General features: G+C 36.3%; 1 protein-coding gene across 3 annotated transcripts in view; it reads right to left on the reverse strand.

Moving 5' to 3' along the window:
- Positions 1-27089, reverse strand: part of LOC117237089 — a 132728-nt gene that overhangs the window by 67225 nt on the left and 38414 nt on the right. For all 3 annotated transcript variants that reach the window (XM_033500704.1, XM_033500706.1, XM_033500703.1), the window contains one exon: positions 22743-22998. In XM_033500704.1, coding sequence (XP_033356595.1) covers positions 22743-22973 — 231 coding nt within the window. In that variant the 5' untranslated portion in view covers positions 22974-22998. The remainder of the gene's footprint in view (positions 1-22742; positions 22999-27089) is intronic.

The raw sequence follows: 27089 nt of genomic DNA on the forward strand, positions 1-27089 counted from the left end.
TACTTGTTTAATTTCGATTCGACAGAAACATTGTCCAGTGTCGATCGATATCAACATCCTTTGCATAAAAGGAAGACCATTTAAAAACCGTGCAATTTTCTTGCCACAAAACTCATCTTGTCTATCATCGTATCGAAACTCAAGAAAAGGAGAAGTTCGATTATCTCCTCTGTATGACAGCACGTTTTATCGGACGACCACACGCGATGACGCATCTTCATCCAGACGATTCATCCAGACAAACGAAACCGTTCATTCCACGGCGAGAATTCAGCGTGTAACTGGGAACAAGTATCGCCGCAATGAGCGAACCAAGAGAATAAGCGCGATAATCGACGAGTTAAAATTATTTCACGCTCAGTTTCAGACGAATTCGCAGAAAGGTTCGATAGCAATGCTTAGAAATAAAACTCATCGTTTGACGTGTCGACGTTGTTGCGAGTTTCTATTTGCGAGTGCGTGACTTGATTCATTTATGTTTGAAGATCATACGAGAAAAATATGGTTAAATTTGACTTATCAATTTGGATTATTGATTTCCTGATTTTAATATCTCGTGATTAAACAGAAGAACATTGATATAAAAACTGCAGGTAATAAACATAATAACACGGTACGAGAGATTTCCCGTATTTTATAGAAAGTTTCAAGATTTAACGATATCCTTCTCACGAAGATAATTTTAATTAAATTAAACTAGCATAACAACTAGACTGGATTTTTATCATTTATTTCTAAAACACTTATACCTTCGAATTTAATCGAGTTACCTTTCTTCGAGCAAATATTGTCCCAATTACGCGATACGCATCGTCGATACGAAATCGCAACGCTTTGAGCCAACGTTTCGTCGCTCGTCGTTCGACGGCACAAAATCCTACAAACCGAAGAATAACTTTCATCCTGCTTTCTGTTTGCGCAAAGTCGTGGACAAAACCGCGATGCAACTATGCAGTTAACGACGCTAAGATCGAAATCGCGGCACATTAGCTTACCAAATCGTCTCTGACGGCGAAATACGTCGCGCGAGCCGTGAGAGCAACAAAATTACAACAATCATTACTCGTCGAGCCGTTAATTCAGCCGCTAAAGGATTCTCTCAGCCCCGGCGATTCCCACGAAACTGTGCGTGTGTTCGCCTCGTATACGCGTGGATTGTGCGTTTGCACGCCCACGTGCAAAAGCGATCGTTCGCTAGCGTCGAGAAGATTTCGACCTTCCGTTCGCGCTTTTATTTTCTTTATCTCGCGATAATGAGACACGTCCGCGACGCAAGGTCTCTTCAGCTTTCAATACAAAGCGGCCGTAGTTACCGGAGACAGAGGGGAATTACAATGCGAACGAAAATGAGGAAAAAGAGTTTTAATGATTTCGAGAAACTTGGTGGTGAAGTAGCGCGAGTCAGAACACAGCGTGTTCTCACACTGACTGTAGGTTTTGAGAAGTAATTTTGAAAATCTGAGGAAGTCCATTGGTGTCGTCCGGGTTTATTACCGGCGTGAGAGAGTCAGGGTAAAATTGTTGTTAGAGATTAGGATTACGGCTCGTTCGAATATTTTCTATGTTATTACGGTAAATTTTGTTAATTCGAGGTTAAAAAGCATTTAATTGGGATCGTATCTCCGCTTAAAAATCTCGAGATAGTTATTGTATTTGAAAAAGCATCCTGGAATAATCTCTTATAAAATCGTTTCTTAATATACATGTATGTATCTCTTAGGAAGAGATCGTTCAGCTCGATGCTCTATATGATAAAGAAGATACATTAACAACTCCGCTGGAAAATTCATGCTATTTAAGATTTATAATCCATATCAAATATCAAAGTTGTATTAAGAGCGAAAGGTGTATTAAAACTTTTGAGCGAGAGCGTGAGTAGATATTGTTCGAACGCAAAGTGAAAGAGTAATTTAAAAGTAGCATATAACAGAAGTTTAAAGTTTACCGCGATAATTTTCATTTATGTATTTAAATTTACGCGAAGTCAATACGAAAAACAATCGCTATATATTCCAATATATATCCCAATTTCACGGTAAAGTAGTTTAAAAGCATCCAACCACTATTATTCATACAAAACTCTCCGTTTTAATCCAATCAAACCAAATTTCAAACGATCTTTCACTTAACACTCGAACTACTAAAATTAATTAAAAATGACCGGTCCATAACTTTTCATAGAAATTTTACAAGTTTCCAACGTTGCGTTTTTCCTTAAGAAGACCGAACGACTTGCTGTAAAGTGTATTTATAAAGTAAAAACTTGTTCTTCCCCTTATTATATATTTTTTCATACTCTTTCATTTTCATTTCGTTGCTCCAAATTTTATGCTTCACCCGGTAGTAACAATACTACGACAGCGAAATGTATATTTTGTTGCTCATTTCCTGGTAAAAGACACCGACACGCGAAACTGTCAGTGACGACTACACAAAAGCTTTGCGGAAGATCGGCAATGATACGGTCGCGCGAGGAAAAACAGGATTCTCCGTGTCAGAGGAATTACTGATGTCTCTTCGATGTTTCCCGGCCGGGGAACAAGCTGCCACTAATGACAACGGTTTCGAGCGTTCTTCTAAAGCTCTTAGCTCGTGCCAGCGATCCCTCGTTTGTAATTTCTGGTCGATGGATGCCGATTTTTTAGTACCGTCTCACAGAGCATCTATGCTCGTAAACCACGCAGGTAATGCGCACTGTCCAGCCGTTTCTTCGTAGGATCCCTTTAGTTGGAACGTCTCATCGTCTCACTGGTTGTTTTTTCTTCGTGTATAGGAAACGTTTTTCAGAGTCTTCCTGCCACAGTCATCGTTACGAATCTGGCCTACCTCGAAGAGCAACTGCGAAGATTTGTACGCGAGTCTGCTCCACGGAAATGGTAACGCGTTCGTTTCGTGGAAAGAAATTGCCAAGTCGATCTTATATATAGGACGATGTAGGTATCATGTATATGTTACGTTTGATGTTCTCGTAGAAGATGATGAGAGATCGAGGGGTGAGATTCTGACTGTGCAATATTCGAGATTGTGATTTTGTGATTGTACTTCATTTTGTTTCTGTAATCTCAGAGAGTGACTTTCTGCTTGTGATTGATCTTTTCCATGCAACTTTCCAAAGTGATTTCGTAATGTGGTCGGTTTTGTCTATACAATTTCGAGGGATAATTTCGTGAGTTTCTGAGATGTACGTGGTCTTTCGCAAACTTCATTCGTAGTGGTAACATTAAATCGATGGCGTCTTAATTGTGGAATACTATAGCTTTAATTTTTTTTTATCAAATGGACATTTCTTTGCTGGTATAGTAAACTACGAGTTAAGATAATTTTATGGAAATCCCAGCAGGATCCAGCTGAGTATTAATCAAGTTTGATTTCTAAAAGCCAAAATAGCAAAGACATATTTTTATTCTACATTTTATTTCTACATGCATATATACGAGCATTTAAAGATTCATAAATAAAGTTCGATCCACTGAATAAATTCTCCGACTCGATTTAACAAGTATAGTACATTCTACTCTCAACACACATCCTTTAGAACGAACAAGAAATTCCACTATTTCCGCGCACCATCTCTTCTAAGCTACGGCCAATTTAATCGAATTCGAAAGTTATAATCGTATTAGCGGAAGTGTACTAGGAGCGAATCGAAGGAAGAAACAAGTCGATGATCGATAAGTCAGAGTTTCACAAATCAGAGAGACTTGCGCTTGAGGATGAGATAGGTGAAATAACGTTCGTTGAAAAACAACGAGGCAAGCAACATCAGGATGCGTGCATCTGCGAGTGTAGAGCAAGAATATTGCTTTCGAATCCTAAAGGAATGCATCGAATAACCGTGAAACAAGAAGAACCGCAAGGGAACCGTGCTACGCCTATCAAGCAGCAACTAACTACTGGTTGCGCTATTTTTCTTTTTCTTCTTTCTACGACTCTACGCTCGAACACGCGACCGCACCCACAGTGTACACGGACGCGGATGAAAATACCGCGTAAACGTTAGCTCTCGTTGTTAAAAATCTACTTTTCGTCTCTTGCACGCTAATTACTTTGTTGCGGAAGTTGACCAAAAGAAGAGAAGAAAAAAACCTGTGGCATAAACGTCTTAAATAGAATGATTACAGAACGTCATTTCTTGAAATGAGATTCACGAAATCTCTGAAAGTTGTTCCATTGCGTTCAGCCGAACAATCTTTTCTTTATTTTGGTCTCAATCCAATAAAAGATTAAGATAAGCCTCTTTTTAGACATTTGTGAACCAGCAAGTAGTACATTTTAATTAGCATGTAGTTTTGGCAGCATATTATATTTTTTGAGAACAGAAAGAATATCATATTTAATTCGTCAAATGAAGGTAATTAAAATTTATTGATCTCTATGCAGATTTAGAAGGATATCTTTGTAATTTTCAGTAAAACAAAGAATTGAATTAAATTAAAAAGAAGACACTAAAACATTTCTGATTGATATCAACTTATTCCTTACCCTTCGCTGACATATTATCAAAAAAAAAATGTTTCTACCTTAATTAACTTTATTTTACGGAAGATTTATCAGAGCAATTACTTCAAAACTCAATCAAACAAAACAGGAATACAGTACTTGAAATATAACTATGTAAACCGATTATCCGAGTCTAATTATCAGTAAGGAAATACCTTGCATCGTTTTCATATCTTTTCGTTTCCATTTCGCTGCGAGATAATTTACACCTCAATCGTCGGCAGTTCTACTCTTAATTGCAGAGGCTCGCGGTTCTTCACTTTTATGTTTCGTTAAATCACCGGGTACAAAATGTGTTAAGAACAAGAACGTTTCGCGAACATTAGGGGTGATTGCAACTTCGAAACGAGCAACTCGGCGCACGTTTTCCAAGATTCAGCTCTCCGAACAAAGTGGGGCGATCCAGTTTCGCCAGGTCGAGATGCAATCCTCGTAAAACGTGACTCGATTCGACCACGTACAACCAGGTCTCTTCATAGAATGGCAAGGGCTTGCTAACAGCTTCTGGTAATCGGGTAGGCGTGGGCGTGGGATTACGCGGATACGATGACATCATTGGTAGCAGTCAGCGTGCATTGTACTTATATACAGGTATAACATCCACGGGAATGAGTTTGTTCAAGAGATACAAACTGAATTATCGATTAAAACGAAACGGGGCAGAACCTCGTTAGAAACGTGCGCTCTGACCTCGACACGTTTCACCATGAGTTCTTGTTAGGCCAAAGCGATCGGAGACCGTCGCACAATGGACTCGACAAACGTTTGTTACTTACATACTTTTGGAACTAGGCCGAACGAAACGAGTTTCGAGCGCATTAACCTTTCGATTCGTTCCGCTACACCCTTCGCTTGGTATTGCACGTGATGACGAAGTCTGATCTACACGATCGACGTGATGATTTATATGTTTGTTGAGTACTTTGCATGAATCATTTAGGAGAACGTACGTAGATGTGTAGTCGTAAATATGGGATTAGATTGAGTTGCTCGGTTTGAATTTATTTGATAGCGAAAGAAATATAGGCTGTTTAACGCTTTAACGAGTGAGCTATTTCAGTTTGCGAGAAACATCGTTTTGTATTAAATATCGTCTAACAGATATAATTTTTCTGGCTGATTTTAGGCGCGAATTTCTTCCAGCTTGCGAAGAAAATTATTTTGAATTGATTATCAACGGTAGAGATACATTTCGATAGGCGGTTTTGTAAAAAAAGAAACAAATTAATTTCTAATCGAAAGATAGTATTTATTAAATAACCAATTCGTGAAGAATTAATATAAACTTTTACAATTCCTTCAACACACTATGTTCTGCCATGTACAGGCAATAAGAGTACATTATTGACTTAAAAAAAAATATTATACCGTACTGCCTTTGTCCATTGAATCAAGAGGTAAAATCTCACAATTAAGTATTTATAGGCACAAAGAAATTCGTTTCACCCTTTCTTGCAGTTACTGCCTTTTTGTATAGGTAAGCAATATATCATTTGTCAGGAGGAATTACATGTATATACAACTTGATCGAATATAGTTGAGAATGGATAGAACATGTGTATATAATGAGAAGCAGAAATGAAATGTATGGAATATTCACGCACATGTGAATATTTTAAAGCAAAAAGTATCAAACCGCTCTTACAGGAAATAAGGTTTAGTGTTCTTTATTATACTTTCTCATAATCTTTCGTTATAATGAAACATATTTCCTTACGTTTGTATATTTCATATATTCTCAGACCGTTTCCTATATTTATATATACTGTACTGTACTTTGCCTCTAATATCATAATCTTTTAATATTTAATTGGCAGATAAACAATTTCGATTATGTTCCTCTGATAGAATTGCTCTAATGGATCTTAGATTGGCGATTTAATAAAATTCAAACAAGTACTATCGATTAAAGTGAAATCGACAAACAAATCAATAGCATTCGTATCAATTTATTTTAATTTCCGTTTAATATTAGTGTACCAATAAATAAAGATTTGATAGATTAAATCCAATTTCCAGTCGACTCTTTGCAAACAAATAAAATACTATGCCGCTTCGTTTACACGGCTTGTTAACTCGGCCAACTCAAGTAAATAATCCTCCAATTATTTCAAGCAGCGAATTAAATCCCGCAACCAGCCTTTAGCTATCTGCTGGATGACGTGAGATGACGCTAACTGCTTATTGTAAATATAAGCAAAACGCTGTTAGTAATCGTTCTTTTATGGAACTCTGATAAATAATAAAAATAATAAATAAATCTGATTAAAACATTTCGTTTTCAAGATTGGACAGTAAAGTTAAGAAATTCCTCTTCTGTCACGCTTTCGACACCCAAAATCAATTAGAATATGCCAGGTTACTTTCCCCTTGCTATTAAAAGCAGCTCTATCATCGTCAACTCTTTCAAGTTTCTTGTGTTTCTAACTTTTTCTAATTACCAGAAGAAGAGCACAGGCACAGTAATGAATCGATCGTTAGTCATCCGTCTAGATTACGTAATGCTGTTCTAAAAGTACGAAAGGCAACACAAACCACCTATAAGGAAGTACTTATTAATTAAGTATAATAAATTGTAACTACCTCGTACATCATAGCGAAAAAAATATAATAGAGGAGATAATGGAGCGTTGTGGAGGAAGAGTCTTGTTGCACGTTAAAGTGAAAATGGAAGTTGAACGAGCTTTAGTATCGATAATTTAACACTAGAATTATTGAACTTGATGAAGGATACTTTGATTAACGTTATTGTCGATAAAATCGAATAAAGAATAGAATTCAATAATACTATATAATTACAGATGTCGAGAGTTTGATGAACAATTTAGCCATTTAAACAACCAAATAAATTTTAAAAAGATACTCTCTATACCTCTACAGAATCGTAAAACAAAAGAAATATAATACTACAAGCTTGTATTATACTATTTATTTACCTATCTATTCATGCATTTCCCTAATTATATCGTATTCTTCAAACATTCAAAACAACTGTATGCCGCTAAACATGTCCAAACCATATTTTATTAGTTCTCGAAAGCTGCTGTCGAAAAATCGGTCACCGTAGATATCAATGATATACGAGGATTAGACGCGCGTATTACGTACACGATATACAAGATCATCGACGACATTCTCACAACCTGAGATCAGTGAGACAGTTCTGGTCCGCTAAGAAATGGAGGAAGGTGCGAAGACTCGCAGGAAAGATTCTCTGGGAGTCGTCGAAGCGTCGAGAGCGTTAGATTTCACTGGCTGATCCGCGCAAGAAAATTCGCTGAAGCAAGAAGATAGGAAGAGGGATTTTGTGAAAAGACAGTCGAATTAACGCGGCAAGCGTTGCGTGAGTTGCGACCTAGAAAATTTAGAGCTACGAGAAACGCAGCGAAGGAGCGAGGGTGGAATATCGAGTTGCTGAACCAAGTCTCTGTCAGCGAGACGACTATGAAAAGATAATACTGGTACATGATGCGTGAACTTGGAATTTTCTATGGGTTGCTTACAGTACGTTAGATAGAGGCTTGGCGTGAATGGACCTCGTCCGTGAGAAGATTAGCTGATACGCCGTGAAGAAGTGAAATTTGTCGGTACGGTAATCGTATCCGTGTTAAGGAATTAATGTCGAGGAAACTGCAGTAGAAGCGTTGACAAAGCGTAAGCGATAATAAGAATTGAAGTATACTTTTGTACTTATAAGTGAGAGATTAAAGGTCAGTTTAATTGCTACAATGTATGATTCAACGTATATATGTAACAGTTTCTATAAAATCAATGTCATTTACAGATTTACAAAGAGTTAAAGGAAATATGTCATGAGTTTTTTTTAATATAAAGTTGTACTGTAAACAATACATTTTACCATTGTACCAACTAATCTAACGAAAACTTTTAAATAAAAGATATAACATTTATGTATATATTTCATAATCATGAAATTGCAATCTATATTCCCAGTATTATCCCAGAAAACTATTAGTTATGGGAGAACAATGATCGAATTCAATTTAGTGTCAGTAATGACATCATTTAACAAAGATATGTATTATGATTTACATGACATGATGACATGGTGACCAACCAGTTTTAGATAGTTGAAATTAATAGCGGTAGCCTTTCTATCAGTTTAAAAGAACATTCTTTATCTCATTCGCAATTTGTAATTTAAATAACCCGAAGACAAAGAGCTCGCTGCTACGCAAATCCACAAGGTTTGATAACTGCGAACACTAACGTACAAAGAACGTATAAACAACGAATTCGTTGCGGATCCGTTCGTTCGCAATTCTGCAATTAAAAAATAAAATAAAGAATATAACCAAGGATTTCTATATATTTAAACAATCTTCTAAGTCACTAAAAGCAATAAAATATTTCTCCCAAAGGTTAACAAATACATATTTAAGAAATTTCAGAATCAACTGCGAAAATCTTAATCTCTAAAAGTCTTATCCTTAAAAAAAATATAAATATATATACACGTATAGTACGTATAAATATACAGTACATATGAGAAAAGCCCAACAAAACGTTCATAGCTGTAAACCTCGATTGAATTAAAAATCGTAACACGACTCATTCGACTGATTAGAAAAATCAATCAAGTGGCACGTTCACCGGCGACTGGTTGTCGGGGTCGCATAGGAAAACGAAGATAGGCGAACAACGATACGCATGCGACTCGCGTGGGTGTACAGTGTATAGTATACGGGATCACATCGACGAACACGCACTCACGCACGTGCGAATTCACGATCGAACGCACGCGTTTCTCAGTCTCGCATCGCGGAGTTTTCCCACACGCGGTTCGTAGACGAAGTCACGGTTATTCTTCTCCCTTTTGCCAGAGCACACCGTCTTAGCCCCCTTTCCACCACTTGTATATTCCTCTTTCAGCTCTTCCGCCTCCTCTTCTGCTTCTTCTTCTTATTTCTCTCCTTGTTCCCCTCCTAACACTCGAGTGGGCTACCGTTGTGCAATCGAGCCTCTCGAGTTTTATTGTTCGTACGTATCGAACGTACAAAATGTACGCTGCCAGAAAATTTATAATTTTTGCTGCTGACGATAGACGTAACGTAATCTACATGGGTTTGCGAGCTGTTGCGGAACGACAAATATAATAGGGAAATTTCGTATATAATTTTCGATACTTCCGTTTGATTTTTAGAGCGTTTAACGTATCATTGGATTTAATTGAATTACAGAGAAATAAAAAAAATCAGTTTTAGAGATCATGAAAAAATATAAAGCAATTTATAAAATATCTGATATCGAGTAACTCGGTCAAATAGATCAACAATCGAATCAAAATTCTAAGAAGGAAAGAAAGAAAAATAGGAAAATTACAGAATAATTAAGTTTGATTTATTAGCTGCAATTGTCTTCCTTTGGACAACGTACGATATACGATTGGAATTCTACGTATAGAAATTTCATAGTAATAATTAAAGTCTCCAAACCCATATATTTTATTATATATAAAACTGATCGAAATCTATAGAATTACACAAAAATTTTGGAAAAGGAGGCTGATGTGTAAAATATACATAAAAAGTCACCCAAACCCTTGCATTTATAAAATTTTTACGAAAAATTATGTATTAATCATTTGAAACACCGTTTAGTTTCAGCCTTAAAATTAGACCACAGAAGCTACAAAAGAAAAATATATAATGTAACAAATGGATGAATACAAAATAGAAACCACACAATCTAGAAGCTAATTAATCAATGCGATACAGTATCCAAATTAATTCGATTATAAAAAGATAACGACTGTTCCAATGGTTGTCTCGAGATCTAAAGCATGGATAACGAGGAAAGCACTACTTTCAGTCCCCATAACGTCTAGAAGGAACGGTTCGCCTTCTGTGCAGGAGCTTCCGGTTCCTTCCTCGCGCCGCGGTAGACATCACCTGGCGATGAGTCAGAGAAGTAATTCCCTTCCCAGACACCTGCTGCCCTGAGAGGCCGAATCGCGTACGGCAGGTTCCATCCGCCATTAACGATGCACGCGTTTTTTCCTCGAGGTCGGCAGCCACGGGTCGACAGAAACGCAACTTCTTCGCCTATTGTCCCCCGAAACGAGACCCGGATTCATGGGCCAGCGATTTGCGACATCAACGGGACCTTTCAGACCCCGACATTCACTGATTCGTTGTCACAAAAGGGTTCGTTTCGTACATCGAGTCACGAGCAATCAGATTTTCCTAAATCGTTTACGAAATACGTAGCTCACTTCTTAGAATAATTTAAGTGTTTATCAAAAGGTCTATCAGAAGGTTCTGCGGGCGGATTTTTCTCGAAATCCGAAACGAAGGACTATTTTACAGCGATTTACAGATGCCGTGATTTTTATATAGTTTGTACGCTATCTTATATACTTTAAAAATATCTGGATATTTGCTGATTTTCGACAAGGTGTACTTTAATTGCAGATTGTGTAATAGAATACTGTGATGTGGTTTTTAATTTATATTCTCATTGGGAAGATCACTGTGCCTATGCCTTTTCATAATGGAAGTACAAATTTAATTTCAACTTCAATATCGGTAACTTTTGATTAAATATACGAATTAAACCTGATCCAGACTACGTCGAAATATTTCATTAATTTTCATATTAAAGTTGACATACTACTAAAGATGAAAATTTTCAATGTTTAATACTTACCAAATAAAGATATATAATACAATCAGCAACAAATAAGGATTAACGAAGACAGCACATATCAAATAAAGGAGAAAACAAGAAAAAATTGCCCTAGTCTTTAATTAACAATGATTAATCGTATCACGGTACTTTGAAACATAAATCAGAGATGAGAAAAAATAACAAAGGACCCCGTCATGTAGACAATGATTAACAGACTTCACAATGAATACGAAATTGATCTCGTTTGCGTAACAATGATCGGGTGGGCGTAGTGGGAGTGCACGAATGGCACCGGGGACCATCCAAAATGCCAACAGATCGTCTCCGAGCGAATCTCGCTGCAGAACGAACATGTGCATGTGCATCTAACTAGGCAGATGTTTCAGAAAAGGCACGCGTCGTTATTACTGCTTACACCAATGTTTCACCAATCGCACGACTAAATCCTGAAGGAAGATTGGGTCAGGTGCAGATCGGCCACGTGCCACCAGATGGATAGCCAGGTCGTCTTTTGTTTCGAATATTTTCGAGAAACGTTTTCTTGATCACGAGGAACGTGTGGCTTGCAAAATTATTTCTGGTATTTGCTGGCCACCCTGATCGTAATTTTTGTGCTTTTGTTGTGTAATGTAATATATTGATGGGGTTTTGATGTAAGGATATAACAGAGGAATTGCGTTAATGATTTGAGGCAAACGCGGTTGCAATGTGTCCACCGTGATAATTAGAACAGGAAACCGAAGCGTAGGACTAATTGAAATTACGAGATTGCGTGGGATTTGTAACCAAACGGAAATAGGCCAACCAGTTCTCCGTTTCGGACGAGTGACTCACGATTTAACGCTAAAATTTCATGCTAATACAATTTGTATGGAAATCTTCTTTATGTTATACATGAAATCATAAGAGATCTACAACATATCTTAATAACTTTCACGTTAAATATATAATACGAACATATCAGACCACTTTTTTTCACAACTGTTCCATCTATAGAGTGATATTACTTTTCTATTCGATTGTTAATATCTTCTTACTTTGTGCAATCTTTTTGCAAAATAATTGAAACTAAACTGCTGGTACGTTCCCATTACTTCATTCAGTTACTTCACTAGTTACAAGTCCAATATTAATTAGAATTCAATATTATGTATAAATCGGAAAAATTTATATTATTTGACTTATACGTAAATTAACGTTATTATTATTAAAATATGTAGTTCTTTATCGCATAAAATTCAAATTACAGAGATGGAAAAAATAATATAATTAATTTTAACCGAAACTGTCTAAATTTATATATAACTTGTAATGAATTTCTACGTCTTATCAAACTTAGAGTTCTTCGCTCTCGAACTCGTTGCATTCAAGCAACAGCTGCAACAAAGGAAATCTACAGTGTCGCCCTTCGTCTCATGACGATCGCGTCAATTTCTCTGCTTAAAAACGCGCAGCTACACAAAACTACGATTCAGCCGACGAAGCAGTCGTGACAGACAGAAGAAAAGCGCATTGTGAGCCGTGCGATAGAGACGATTGCTTCACTAACGAGACACAAGAGCTTCATTTAAACGCGAGCATGCTCGTTTACGGAAGCAAAACGATTCTTTCCTGTTTCGTACACTTTAATCTGAAACTTTGCCCAACATAGTCAATCCGTATTCAGCAGCACACGATCGTTTGCACTCGCGAACTAGTTTGAAAATAAATAAATTTGTTGATTTTCTACATAATTTACAAAAAAAGATATGAGGAAGCTACCGTAAATCAATACGTCGAAATATGAATTAGCGATTCACGTAATATACGATAGCTAACGTCGAAAATTTACGACAATGAATATTATAGTTCCATACATTATGCGAATATAATAATTCCATCGAATATTCTATGAAGGAAGAATCAATTCGAAAAAATGAATAAATTCTCTAATTATTTGTTAATCGAAGGCGCGAACACGATGAAACAAATTTCTATTTAGGTTTTCATTGCCTTAATGACATTCATAAAAATATAAAGATGCAGAAAAATCCGCAGCCTGATCTCCACTGCGCTCCATCCTCATTTCGTGGCACGAAAAAAAAAAGAACGAGAGTAAAATCAGTGTCGTCGTAAGTTGAACAAAACACGAGGCGCAATTGAGAAATGCCCATTTAATTCGAACCACCGAGGTGTCGACTGGGGGGAAAGGGAAAAGTACATTGTACGGCGGTACGATGGGAGCGACAGTGTCAATAACACCCAGAAGACGAGCCTGTGAGCAGGTGTAAAGGGGTGTTGTAGCTACCCACTTCGTTCTTTCCGGCTTGCGGCTAATTATAATAGGAAACTGATTCATCTCGTGGCGCTAATTACGAGCAGACTGTGCCACAAACTAGCTCGACAACGCCCTCCCATCCCCCTCATCAGCACACTATGCTAGATTTCTGAAAGGTGGTGGGGATATCGATAGGAAAATCGCTACTGCAGTCGACTTTTTACGCCAGGATGAGAATGAAAGGGAATCCTCCGTGGTGTGCCGACACGAGGGAACCTTGAACCCTAAGGATCGACGTGACGCGAGTTGAAGAACCATGAATATACCGATGTCACCACCTCGGTCCTTCTAACCAGTCGAGACACTTTCTTTTTTCGTGTTTTTTTTTACCTGGCGTTAGCTTGGCGAGAACAGCGAGGTATTTTGTGCGGTGTATGGAAAGAAAAGACCGTTTTGTTTGTTTTACACGGTGTACGCTGTCGAAGGCGCTATTGTGTTCAATTTTTATTCTTCAAGGTAATTAACGAATACGGTAAGGTCGAGTGTGCACGGTTTTCTAAGTATGTATTTGTCAAATTTTTATTTTTCAAGGTAGTTTATGAATAGGGTGGAATTAAGCGTGCATGCTAATGAAAGTGGATGTTAACGAGAAGACAGAGAAGAGGATGAGAATTGAAATTAAAGTGGGAATGAAGAATTTAGTAACACTAAGAAGCATAATGCGCTTTGTACAGTGTATGTTTCACTGCGCGATTCTTGGAATTTTATCGTCTATTAACGAATTATCTTGAGAACTTCTGTAATGATATACTTTGTTAGTCATTTTTTCATTCATATTTTCTCAGAGCTTTAATGGAGTAGCTTTTTTTTATTGCGTTTTGAAGTATTGCGTAGCAGAAATAGCAGAAAGAATATTCTTATTGCACCGATACGGCGAAATGTTGCTTAGAGGTGAAATAAATCATTCCTCTTAACTTCCGCATTTTTCTTATTCCATATGATTAGTGAAACATCATAGTGATATACCATGCGCATAAAACGCAAACCCCTTTATTCATATTCAACTGCCTGCAGCAAGAATACATTATTTCACACAAATCATAAACATTAGGAGATCTAAATTTTGAATCTCATTCAGATCTTATGTTTCGTCAGCAATTAAATCATAGCATCTACCTAATTACACGACAATTTATCGACCAGTGGTATTAATGAATTAACGTGTTATAGTTTACATGTTTCTCTTTCACAATTTTACTACTTTATTACAAACAGAGTAATCATCTGACTTGTAGTTTACAAAATTTCCTAATAAAACCTCTTGCTATTATGCGAGAGAACTTATTCGATAATTTGCAACTTGTGACTTGTAAAATTTCAGGAATAACATTAGACCAGTTATGGGTGAGTTGCCTGGTCATTTCGACTACCCTGGAGATTTTCAAGAGTAATAAAAAATCCAATCCACTCTTTCGACACCATTAAACATGCTGAATATCCGCGTTTCCCTTCTTTAATCACTTTTGCCTTTCGTTGACTGTAAAATTACACGGTGCAAATTACAAGCTTCTCACGGCTAAGAAAGCATGTCTCGTGCGACTGGCCAGCTCTTTTTTAGTTCTCGAGTAACTTTAAAAAACGACGGCAAGCACACGAACGGAGATTAAGGTAAAGTAACGCGTTACCTAATCTTCGTCTTGGATACCACCAAGTACACGTTTGCTCTCAGCCTCATTTCGACGAAACGTTATCTCGTCACAAGCGGCAAATACGCGGACATCGCCGTTGTGTGTCTTTAGATAGCGCAAAACCTAGCTCCATTAACCGATACAAGTCACCAGATAGCGTTTTAACTGGCGATGGAACAATACAAAATACAATACGTTCCTTATTTTCGCTGGGCTAAAAACGTTGCTACATTTGTTCCCTGGTTCTTTGTTTATCTTCGAGTTCAGTTACGTTTCTAACAACGTTGACATAGTGTGATGAGATATGATGAAGATGCATTAGTAGAATAGATAATGAGATCTACGACGAAGTGGGCTAATTTTGCAGGTAAAAGTGGATACAGATTATATTAGTGTCAAGTTTAAGAATATAGGATTTTTTATATTAAATAAATTTTAAACATACCATTCTCACAAGCATGGACATCTACTTTGTAGCTATAAGAATTCAGAATTAAATATCGTTCAAACTTGATTTTATTTATATTACGGTATTCTAATTATTTGTACTTGTGACAGTCTAATTCTATCGAATGGCTCGATGAATAATCAGCAATAATACACCCTCGATAATTTTCCGTGCCTTTCAAATGACCCTGATTCTTCGTTCTTTCGTCTCTTTTAAAGCATCTTGAACCTTCTTTCAAATGACACGACCTCAATGGCCCCACATAGCTTCTATATGGCTTTAACCTTTAATTACACAACCTCGATGACCAATTCTAACCTTCAAATGGTTTTGAATGTCAAAGACATGATCTTAATGACCCCTCCCTCCCCCGCCACGCGACTAGAAATATAAGTTCTCTTCAATTATGATAATATATTATCCTAAATACATACATGCATACATGCATACCATCACTAAACATATTTTAGACTGTCATATTAATATCTTAAGACTGTTTCATATAAAGAACGAAATGGACGCGTCTGTTGCCGAGACAGATGAGTAAGATGATTGATCTAATGGTTCTGATTTGAAGTGTCATTGACTTTCATGTAGTCGTAGAGACCAGACAATGTCTATCGATCGTTATGGTATTTAAAAAGGAACATATATAGATTTGGACAATTTTTTATTATTCAGAAATGTTGTAGCTTGTTTCAAAATTTAATCGATCAGAATTTTTTTCTAGCAATCACAGTGAAGTAATGGGAATGGCTTTAATTATTTTCAGCCTTTTAATTTCCATTCGTTTGAGTTGCTTCAAATTCTTCGTTAACTGTATAGACACAGTCCCTCCGCGACGAACCAATCGCCCAGTGAAAAGTGTCTCCAATTAATGAAAAACCTAACAGGATAGGAATGAGAGGAAAAACAGTTAAAAAGAGACACTTAACTACCTTTACCCAATCGTTTCCAATTATCCAAAAAACTGGGTCGCAATTCCAGCTCCTTATCCGACTTACTTTGCTTTAATTGGATTTATCAATAAATTAACGGTGTACAACGAGTACCGTGCAGGTTCTAGCAAAATAAATCGTAAAATTAATGAGACTAAAAATTGATAAATACGTGATAAATTGAATAATGTTTAATACGGCAGTCTTCATTTGAATCAATTGATATTTTCATATTTAATTGTTGTATTCAATACGCAAGCATTATTTAGAATCTATTGAACGAATTTATAATGATTCTTTTAGATTATGAAATAATATGATTTAAATGATTATCATATTTTTACATTATTAATGTAGTAATCACCTGACAATTATTTGTTATATTTTGCAGCTACTTTTTCGTTAATGGAATTTTAAAAGAATAGGAACTATCCGTTGTGAAGGAAATATTAAAGGTTTTGTGTAACATCCGATACAATTTGCTTAAAACATTTCAATGCATGCTATTTCTATTACAACATAATTCCCATTAAATCACTACATTATTTTAATTATTACAACTATCTCTATTTCGCTCAACATTTTTTTTCAAAATATTCCAAAATCTCATTATCAAATAAAGAGATATTTTTTGTTCAAAATCTCATTATCGCTCCGTTCTCTCTCTCTCTCTCTCTCTCAACATGGACAAACTAATTCTGCTCATTTTATAATACATTAATTCTCGTTCAGAAACACATTTTCTCTGAAATCTCGAGCGTTTCCCTTCGATACCATTTTTATGGTAAAGAACAGGAAGAAGACACATAAACAGAACATAAAAAGGTATATATCGACGAGATATTACCTAAAATATAATTTATGCGATCCTGGTAGGGTAGAATGATAACGAGAACGTTTAACCATTTATCAGGATCGACGACGAAAGTGGTCGATGGACCGTTAGTCCCAAGGTGCCATTATAGCGGGCCGAAAACGAGTTTTATATCATTAATTCGTTCGTTAGCTCTGGCCGGCTAATGAAACAGTTTCGACGAACGAACCCTCCAGCGATACACTCCTGAGTTTCATTAATCCACGTTGCTAATTTATGGGACGATTAAATCGCACCGATAAAAATTACCATTTATCGAACGCTGCCCCTACAAATACAGACCGCGATTGTTTAATTTCATCGTTCACTGGTGAGCGAAATTGCAAAACATTAATAATATAAGAAACAATCGAACGAGAAAAGTCATTGCTGTAAAATTACAATGAAAACTTGAAAATAGAACGACGTGCCGGAACCGATTGAATGGTATGCTACTTGAAACACTTAGATAGAGCATCGTTTTCTTAGAAGAATCTTTTAAGGGCTTACCAAATTTACGGACTGTTTAAAACGTTTAAATTGCTTTTAGTTAATTATATATCGTTGCTCAAGAATTTTAGTATAAATATTACAGTATAAAAATTGCAGAAAAGTTCAGATAAATACAACTTTTTATGTTTGTGTGAATTAACGAAAACCATTAGTCTCGTAATGATTTAATGACGAGAAAAACCATCGAATATGCAGACAGCCATAATTCAAGCAAACTGAAACCAAATTAAGGTCGAAATTAAATTGAACCCAGATGAGGGGCGGCTGGTTTGGTGGAATGGAAAGTGGAAACCCGCGAAATGGAAATATGCGTAACTATGGGCAAAAAAAGAAAAGAGAGAAAGAGTAAATGTGAATAAGAATCTAAATATTAGGATATAGTAATGAATAAGCTGGTTTAAGTTAAAATGTTGTTTATGTAGATATATATTTGTGTACACATGTATACGTATGTTATTATATGTTGTATATTACATAGAAATTACTCTAAATCCTAATGCAATCAAGAATAAACAAATAACAAGTAGCACCATTCCTTAAAGAATTACTTAAAAAATCAAATTTTTTCTTCTAATGTTTCTATGTTACAAGACACGCAGTAACTTTCACTTAAACAATTCAGCAAAGAACTTGTACAGTCTATTGTATCGTAAAAAGATTCCGTAGGAAAACCAAACAATTTAATTTTTAAAAAGCAGCAGAAATTACTGCTACAATAAATTATATAAAACAACAAATATTTCCCAACTTATACACACATATAATCTAAAAATGTAAAAAGCATAGACCATTGATACTCTCTGCAACATCCCAATGTAGCTTATAATATATTTGACATAAATCTAATTACAAATTATAAAAACGCGCTAAAAAGAACGAACTTTCCAACTTATCCCGCAGCAAGATTAACTATGGAATACAAGCAAACTGGTTAAGTAGTTACATCAGCTAAATGATAATTTACATAGGATTTACACGGTGCTGTGAATCCAGCATATTCAAATTATGTACCGAGTAACCCATCGATCAACGGGAACAGGCGAACGTGGCTGGCTACGAAACAGATTAATTTTCAAGGCATAGGAATCAACGCTAGAGAAATACACACGAATACGTTACGAAGAAAACGACGGTTCTAATCTAATAAAATGATCGTACTATTAGCTATCGATAGTTCGTTCGGCATGAGGTACGCGTATCCAATACCTCGATTTACGTGACACGTGATACAAGTGTTTTAAGCGTAAAACGTGCACGCAGCCAGGGTGTGGTAACTCCTTTGTCTCGTGTCACGAATGAAAAGCGAACGTCACCAGGGAGAGACCAAAGTAGCGTCGTTGCAATGCGACACAATCGCTGCATTCGAGTCTCCTATTTCCTGACAACGATGAACATCATCTCGTACACCGTTTAATTGACGCGTGTTATACGATTGCATTTTGAGGTTTCGTTTCTTTTTTTTTTGAGATAGTTTTAGTTGGAGAATGGAGTTATTGGAAACGTGAGTTGTATTGCTTGGTTATAATCGTTGATTTTACTGCTTGGTGTATGTTATGCACTTATGCAATTTATGACACGAAAGCTTCAACTCGAAGTTACATGTATGTTACACATTTAATGCTCTTTATGAACATCAAAAATTATTTTATATCGAAAACCTATAACATATATTGACATTCCAATTAATGGCATTTAATTAACCTAAGAAATTCTAGAATTCTCAGACAATAGTCATTGTGACAGGAAACGAACTCATAAAAATCTAGAAAGTCAACCAGTTTCCAATAACGTTCTTACGGCAAGTAGTGCACTCCAATCACTATAATTGCCAAACATCCAAGCGACGAAAGCACATAAAATACTTTCAACACTCAAGGAATCCTATTCACACACAGTGTCTGTTGTACGGTCAGGGTTCTCTTTGTCACGAGATAACAATCGGTTCAAGAGCCTTCGAAAAAGAGTTACGGCGTTAACCAGAAGCAAACAAGATTCTGACCTTTCAGCAACGTAATCGTGAGCGAGAAAACAGCAGGATGTATTTTTGGAGCTGGATATTAAATAGGAACCGGTACAAAGCGAAAAAAAGATACGCGAAACGATAGGAAAGGAGTCGAAAGGGAAAAAGAAAACGAGCGTCGAACGAGGCGATGAAAGAGGTTGAGGAGAAGATTCTCCACGTGTCCTGTCGCTTATTAGGTATGAATATTTACGTCTGACTGGAAGGCTTTCGAAGATAGCACGTCTTCAAGATTTGGTGGCTACTCGTGGCTATAAACTATGAATGTACTAGCTCATAAGCGTCTCGCCGTTAAGCTGTTTCAGAAAAACTCACGAATTCGCGTTTCAAAGAGATTTAGAGACTGAAGGATAGAGATACGATATTGGCGTGGATTATACCTGCTCTATGTTGCTGCGTTCGTTTGAGATTTGCGAGCTTCCTAAATCGTGGTTGACAAATGGATTCCAGTAACGTATTACTTTGGATATATGCATGTACATATTTTAAATTGAGATTTCTAAAAAAAGGACAGAGACAAAACAGTGAATTTGGCAAATTACGTGACATGAAAGTTCTGGTTCTAGTTTTTCAATATTAGCTGTCGTTTAATTGATAATTATAATCTTAAAGAACTTCGTAATTTTTATTTAGAAAATGAATTAGGTTTCATGATTCGACTAAGGTCGACTGATACTAAATATTTTATAGCTTCTATTCTAAGATATTTTATAATATTTTATAATGCACGTAATATGTTTATGAAAGGTTTCAAGAAGTGCTCGAATCTTTTCATGAGCTACAGTACACTTTTACTACAAGCTTTTTTTCAAAAAGCTCAACTCCTTCTCAATTTATATCTACTGACTTTTGTGTGGATGATAAGGTTTGCTTTTCATATCGATCTTGGGTATCACAAACGTATTCATCTGTAGTTTTCGGTGCACTATTCTTTTTCCTTTACGGTAAATGTTTTGTTTTGGGCTTATCTGCATCGCTTCTAAATTTCTGATCAAACTGCTAACGGATAGAAGGGAATGTTTCGAAAATGCTGAAATGCACGCTCGGTTATCTGGTTGCATGCGGGAAGGTGCATAGCGGCCTTCGCCGAGGAATGCAGCTCGAGAAGTGCACAAGCGATATTGAAACGTAAACAGATTTCGGGGAAAAATGAAAAACAAACTTTGGTAGAAATATCGGGGATTCGATGGATAACGAAGTTGAAAGCTCTGCCACGAAAAAAATTCCTTTCGTCTGACGCTTGTTAAATTACTCTTGATTAAATGGTCGAAATTTGTTATAAAAGTAAGATAACCTTTCACAAAGTTATATAAAATATTTAACGTTCCCTTTTACATGAACTTCAAATCTATATTTGCCAATTTGCAGTAAAAAATTGAAATTAATAGAAATATGAATCCAAATATCCAATAATGCCTATACAAACATGCAAAAGTGCAGATGCTTTTGATATAATTAACATTGATTTTTATTCAGATAAAAGAGACATTATTATAATACCTATTTATATTTAACATTTCTTTACTTATCCATGATATTATTTCTTGAATTATTTCTTTAATTATCCATGAGTTGAATATTTATTTGCGTAGCATATTGCAGATCAATAATTTTAACTGTAAATGAAAATTAATGTTGCTTATATGATATCAAAATATTTAATTAACACTTTTCCTCCAAAAGAGAAAGTAATAATAAGATTCTTTAACTCCAGTGAATTTATCTTCTCAATCAATTTTACGTGTCAAGCGTATCAATTTTCAAACTCGTAACATTTCGACTATCAAATCACGGTTCCCAATGGTACGCAAAAGAAAACAATTTCAACCGTAGGACAAACAAAATGCGATCGTATTTTCGCACTTTAGACACGCGTACACCTCGAATCGAGCCACTACTCGAATTACTAAAGAGCGCTAGCCCGGTTTCTGAATCGAACGCGTTTCGCGCGATTAACGTTACGTAATCCCGTTGAAACGAGAAGCTAAAGCTTGATCGGGTCCTCCTTTGTCTCGGTCATCGAGCGTTTAGTCCAACCGCGGTTCCGATCGATTGTTCTAATCGAGACAGGCCGTGTGTAATTGCTTCCTGCGGATATTACGATTGCCGCCACGATCGAACACAGTCGTGGTCTGTACAAAAGCTGGGAAAAACAGTTTTGATCGACATCACAAATTCTAACGGTACGTGAGAAGACTCCTTTCCATCGCGCAGCCGAGAATTATTTCCATTCTTGAACCTTGCACCACCTTCGCGCGAGTCGCGATCGAGGCGCGCGAAATTCAATTTGTATTGATCACGTCGAAACTAGGAAAATTCAGTTTGATCGATGATGCGTGACAGACGACAGTGATGTGGGTAATTTCTGAAGCAGGATGTTGATCTTTTGTCGTAGTTTACATTATTCGAGGATCTTTTTCTTTCTTTTTTCTTTTTTATTTTTTGAATACGTGTTTTACGAGGGCAACGGAAATGTGTAATTTGTAAATGCAAAATTTTATCTTGTCAAAGTATAGAACTGTTTCAAATTAAATACTGGTTGAATCATTGTCCAAATTCATCATCTTTTCGTTGATTGTCTTTTTACACTAACTCCATAATTATATTATACGTAATATCTTTGATATAATCGTAGAAATTGTATAATATTTTTCGTTGTATAATTTTATCTATGCATTTAAGAATTACTCAGAAACAAATATATTTTCACCGCTTTAACACTTGGTTTCCTATGTTTTAGACAGCCAAGTACAAAAGAAATATCGTAAGAATGTGTCTCACAACAACTCTAAAAATTGTTAAAGAATCATATTCCGAGACTATGAAACATTCAAAGCAATCATTCTTCCATTCCATAAAAGAGATTCATCTTACCTGAACAGCGCTGTTGAGAAAACAGTTGTTTTGGCCAGGTCCATTGAGCAATCCTTTCGTGCTGGTAAAACTGGTATTATGATCATTGGACGGTGATTTCTGTGTAGATTGGATCTGTCCATTTGTCTGACTTCCATGGACTTGATGGCACTGCGTCGATTGCAAATACCCAGTATAATCCACGGTATCTTGGGATGCAGCTGGCTGCTGTAACCCCATGATGGAAGCCATCTTCGATCAGCTACGTCAGTGTCATCTGCATGAAAGGGAAATTGATATTTCATTACTCGATTCCTATCAAATACATTTTAGCGTTATTTAATATTTACGACGCTACGTATTTAATATATATGTCGGAGAAGGAGTCAGGAACAGGGTTGTGGGCGTTTGATGGACCTCCCTTGGAGTTGGCCATCGTTGTGTGATAACGAAGATACGGCCTAATGCTACGAGTATGGACACCACTGATTCGACAATCAACAGCGGTGGTTGGGCACTTGCGATGTTAGTGACGTTGGTCTTAGGTTCGATGACGAATCCACGGTCAACGGGATGAAAGATATACTTGCTCTAACTCAAACTTACTGATTGTCAGGCGCTGCTCCCTTCGTCGGTGGGATCTCAAGAAAGAATGAATTTTCGTCGCAATGATGCCACAGAGGAAAACTATGATGGGGTGTGTCCAAGGACACGAGATCATCGGATTCGTCGGGGATAGCCCTCGTTCCGAAAGTAAGGGAAATTGACGTCGCTGTCAATTGGTCAGTTTGGGACAAAGACTGTCTGTCCGTTTGGAAAATCTTAATTGCCGGAAAAACCCAGGTTTTATAGCGGGTCCTCGGGCTAACTGGACTTGTGCTGTGTACGTGCCTCAACATCAGGTATTCATTGTCCGAAGGAACCGTTGGAATGTTTTACTGTCAAGTACCTCTATTGGTATTTCTTTTAATGAGGGTCATACCATAATTCCACACCTTTGTTAGGCGAAGCGCCCGTCCCATTGACCGCAGCTACGTTCGGCGACTGATGGTCGCCTTAAGCCCAAGTTTATTATCACAAATCGCAAACAAGTACAATTGGGCAGGATGACAGCAAATTGTTTAATTACGACTGTAAACTTTAATTACAATTTTACGCATTTTCCCGAAGTTCCAGAGGGAAGGCTCCGGTGTCCTTTCATCTCCGACATATATATTAAAATTGAGAAGTGGAAATGGCAAACAATGTAAAGGATAAAATGTTTTCAACACGTTTCTGTTAATTTTACCATTTATATTACTTATCACTTAAACACTATGGAATTCCAGCGTTTAATAGTTTTAGAAATTTGAAGGAAGAATAAATGGTGAAACGTGCATTGAATCAGTTAAATTTATTTATTTGTGCATTATACTTTAAATTTTTCCAACTGAATTATAGTTAGCATTTGCAATTACAGTTAAAAGCTAAAACAAATTATTCTAGTAAAATATTTAATTAATTGTAGCAAATTATTCTGTAAATGTTTGTCGGAGGCAGGTTGGCAGTTTGGGGCGTTCGATGAACCTTTACCGTCTTACTTTACCGTCGCGAATGTAGCCGATATTTATCGGTACGAATGCGGACGCTACAAGAGGCTATGAGGAATGGTAATAGGATGGTCGAGATGAACGAATTCAGGTTCGGTAACGAATCCACGGGAAGACTCGTATCAACGTGCTACTCGATTCGAGTAACTTCCCGATAACTCAATCGGCAATTCGTCCAACGACTCACTAGCTAACTGACTAGCTCTAACTCTCACTCTAAGTCCGTCAATCCAAAAGAGTCTGCCCTTATATACTCCTGTCCCCGCTTCTCGGATTAATCTTTGTTTTAAGGAGAGCCATATAATCATTTCATACCTCTGTCAGGTATATGTCCCTCCCGTGACCGAGGCTACGTCCGGTGATCTGCCGTGTCACTTCGAGCCCAAACCCATCGTCATAAAGTCAGATTGGAACATTAAGACTATTTCTTATTTTTATTACTTAAGGGCGGCTATAGTAAAAGTCTGGATTAGTGTATTGGGGTTTGTCCCAACATTCCAGACGGGAAATCCCGCTGTCTTTCCTTCTCCGACATGTTAATGTAGTAAACTATTCTACCATCTATAATTGTTTCACTCTGTCCTTAGAATTCGTATTTATAGAATTTACATTCTTTTGCACTGAAAAAATTGTTTCTTACTTTTATGGCACTTATATGATTTACTATTTCAAATTTTCAATTAAAGAATCATAGCAGTAACTTCTTTAAAAGAAATAACTTAATTTCTTTGAATAAAATTTTTCGAAAACTCGTGGTATTTTTAAATACTCGTGGTATTCTACAGTCTGCTATTTTCATAAATTTGATTTATCATACGTATTTTGTAAACCGTGTAACGGTTCGTATTAATTTAAATGGGATAGAATAACATTGGCGGAAATAAGATATGGAAGATTCCCTTCCGAATTTCAGGAAGTTCTAGGCACATTTCATGGCAACGCGTCTCTTCAGTGGAGAAAATATTTTTTATACCTCCCGGCAGAATGTAGGTAAATTGCAGAGTAGAAAATGAGAGGCTCATAAAACCATGATCATACGGAAGTCTCGCTACATAATCGTGGAACAAATTTTGCGGAAACAATAAAGAGGACGACAATGGTCATGCTTTATGACCAATTTTCTTAGACGGATTAAGGCAAATTGCAGAAAAATGTGCGAATAGTGCCGAGGCTAAATTCAACGTGCATAATATTATTCGACAGTTAGCATGTAAGCTCACATTAAATGAACGTGCCATTTCATCTTAAAGCCCAATAACGAATAAACATCAAATTCATCACAACGTTCATGTTGTAACAATAATTATAAATAAATAAATAAATGGATCTACAACTATCTAGAAGAAATTAAATACACTTTGGTATTCTTCCTTTTAACATTCGATATGAATAATTAAAATCTAACAAAAATGTTTGCAAAAAGAGAAATTTATATTTTTTAGTATGGTCAAAATAATAAATTCATAATTTTTATTCAAAAGTTTCTAGACTTGCAATACTCGATTCGATTAATCGAATCATTTTTCATAAAGATTTGTTCTGTGCCTTGCCTTATGCATCTTTTCATGTACCTTTCAGTTTAGTCTCTGTGATACAACTGCTATACTCGAATCATCGTTATTGTCATCGTTAATTGCTTGCTACTAGAACAACGGTTTCTCGACTGCATTGAAAGAAACGTAATAACAGTATCAATGTCAACACCACAATTCATACGACTTCAGTTTCATACGTTTCATATGCATTTAGTGTATTACACGTGAGGGAACGTGATCGTGGGGCGAACAGTAGCGTAATACGACGCGTATCAAGCGATAGTAACAATACCAAGAAATCGTGTTCAACGAATTAATGAATATCGTATCGATATTCATCAGCCACTCTCCTCATTCCTTAACGTTATGCCGAGTAAAACACGGCCTTTACCCGGGATCTTCAAGGTAAACGGCATAGCAAGAACACGTTTCTAATTGATTGTAAGTAAGTAAGCATAATTTGAGGTATCTTTTATACTATGACTTCATTCGTGAAGAAAGCAAGCCTTGGAGTTTCATAAAGGAGTAGCAAGCTTTAATAAAACTTTACTTGGTTGTTTACTGTCTGATGACTTCTAGATACCATACAAATCCTTCTAGATCCTTCGTTACAAAATTTCAAAAAATTTTCAAATTTCAAGGTAATAAAATTTGATAACCTAGAAGCTTTTAAGTTCCAAATGTAAAAAATTGTTTAACTTTCTGGAAATAGTAGATTCAAATATTTAGAACTCGATATGTTGAAAATTTTAAATTTTTAAAGTCTGAAAAATTTAAATGTAAGAAATTTCAAAATTTTAAACGATAAAAATGAAAAAATTATCTAAGAGAAAATGTCAATATTTCATAATTTCTAGATTTCTATTCTTTAAAATTTCAAAATTATTATAGCGTCGTAACAATATTTTTTCAATATTATATCATCTATAGTTATTTAATATTTTTACTGTTATCAAGCGATAATCTATCATCAGTACATTGATTACAGATTATTTCACAATAAATTACCTACATGCAATTAACGAACGTTCAAGCAAGAAATCCCTAATCTATCTGGCAATATTAACATCCTATTCTAAAACAAATCAATCACCGCATACTGGTTAGGAATAATTTCCATAGAATCCTTTCACCAGAGTCTAGGTTTCACCGCAAATCTCGATTTCTAGAAACAACCACGACAATGACAACTGCGTATTTAACTCGACAACAGTTTCTCCTCGAAATATCATAAAGTAAACTAA

This window comes from Bombus vosnesenskii, unplaced genomic scaffold (assembly GCF_011952255.1).
Source record: "Bombus vosnesenskii isolate JDL3184/JDL3185 unplaced genomic scaffold, Bvos_JDL3184-5_v1.1 scf7180000013357, whole genome shotgun sequence".
NCBI classification, from domain to species: domain Eukaryota; kingdom Metazoa; phylum Arthropoda; class Insecta; order Hymenoptera; family Apidae; genus Bombus; species Bombus vosnesenskii.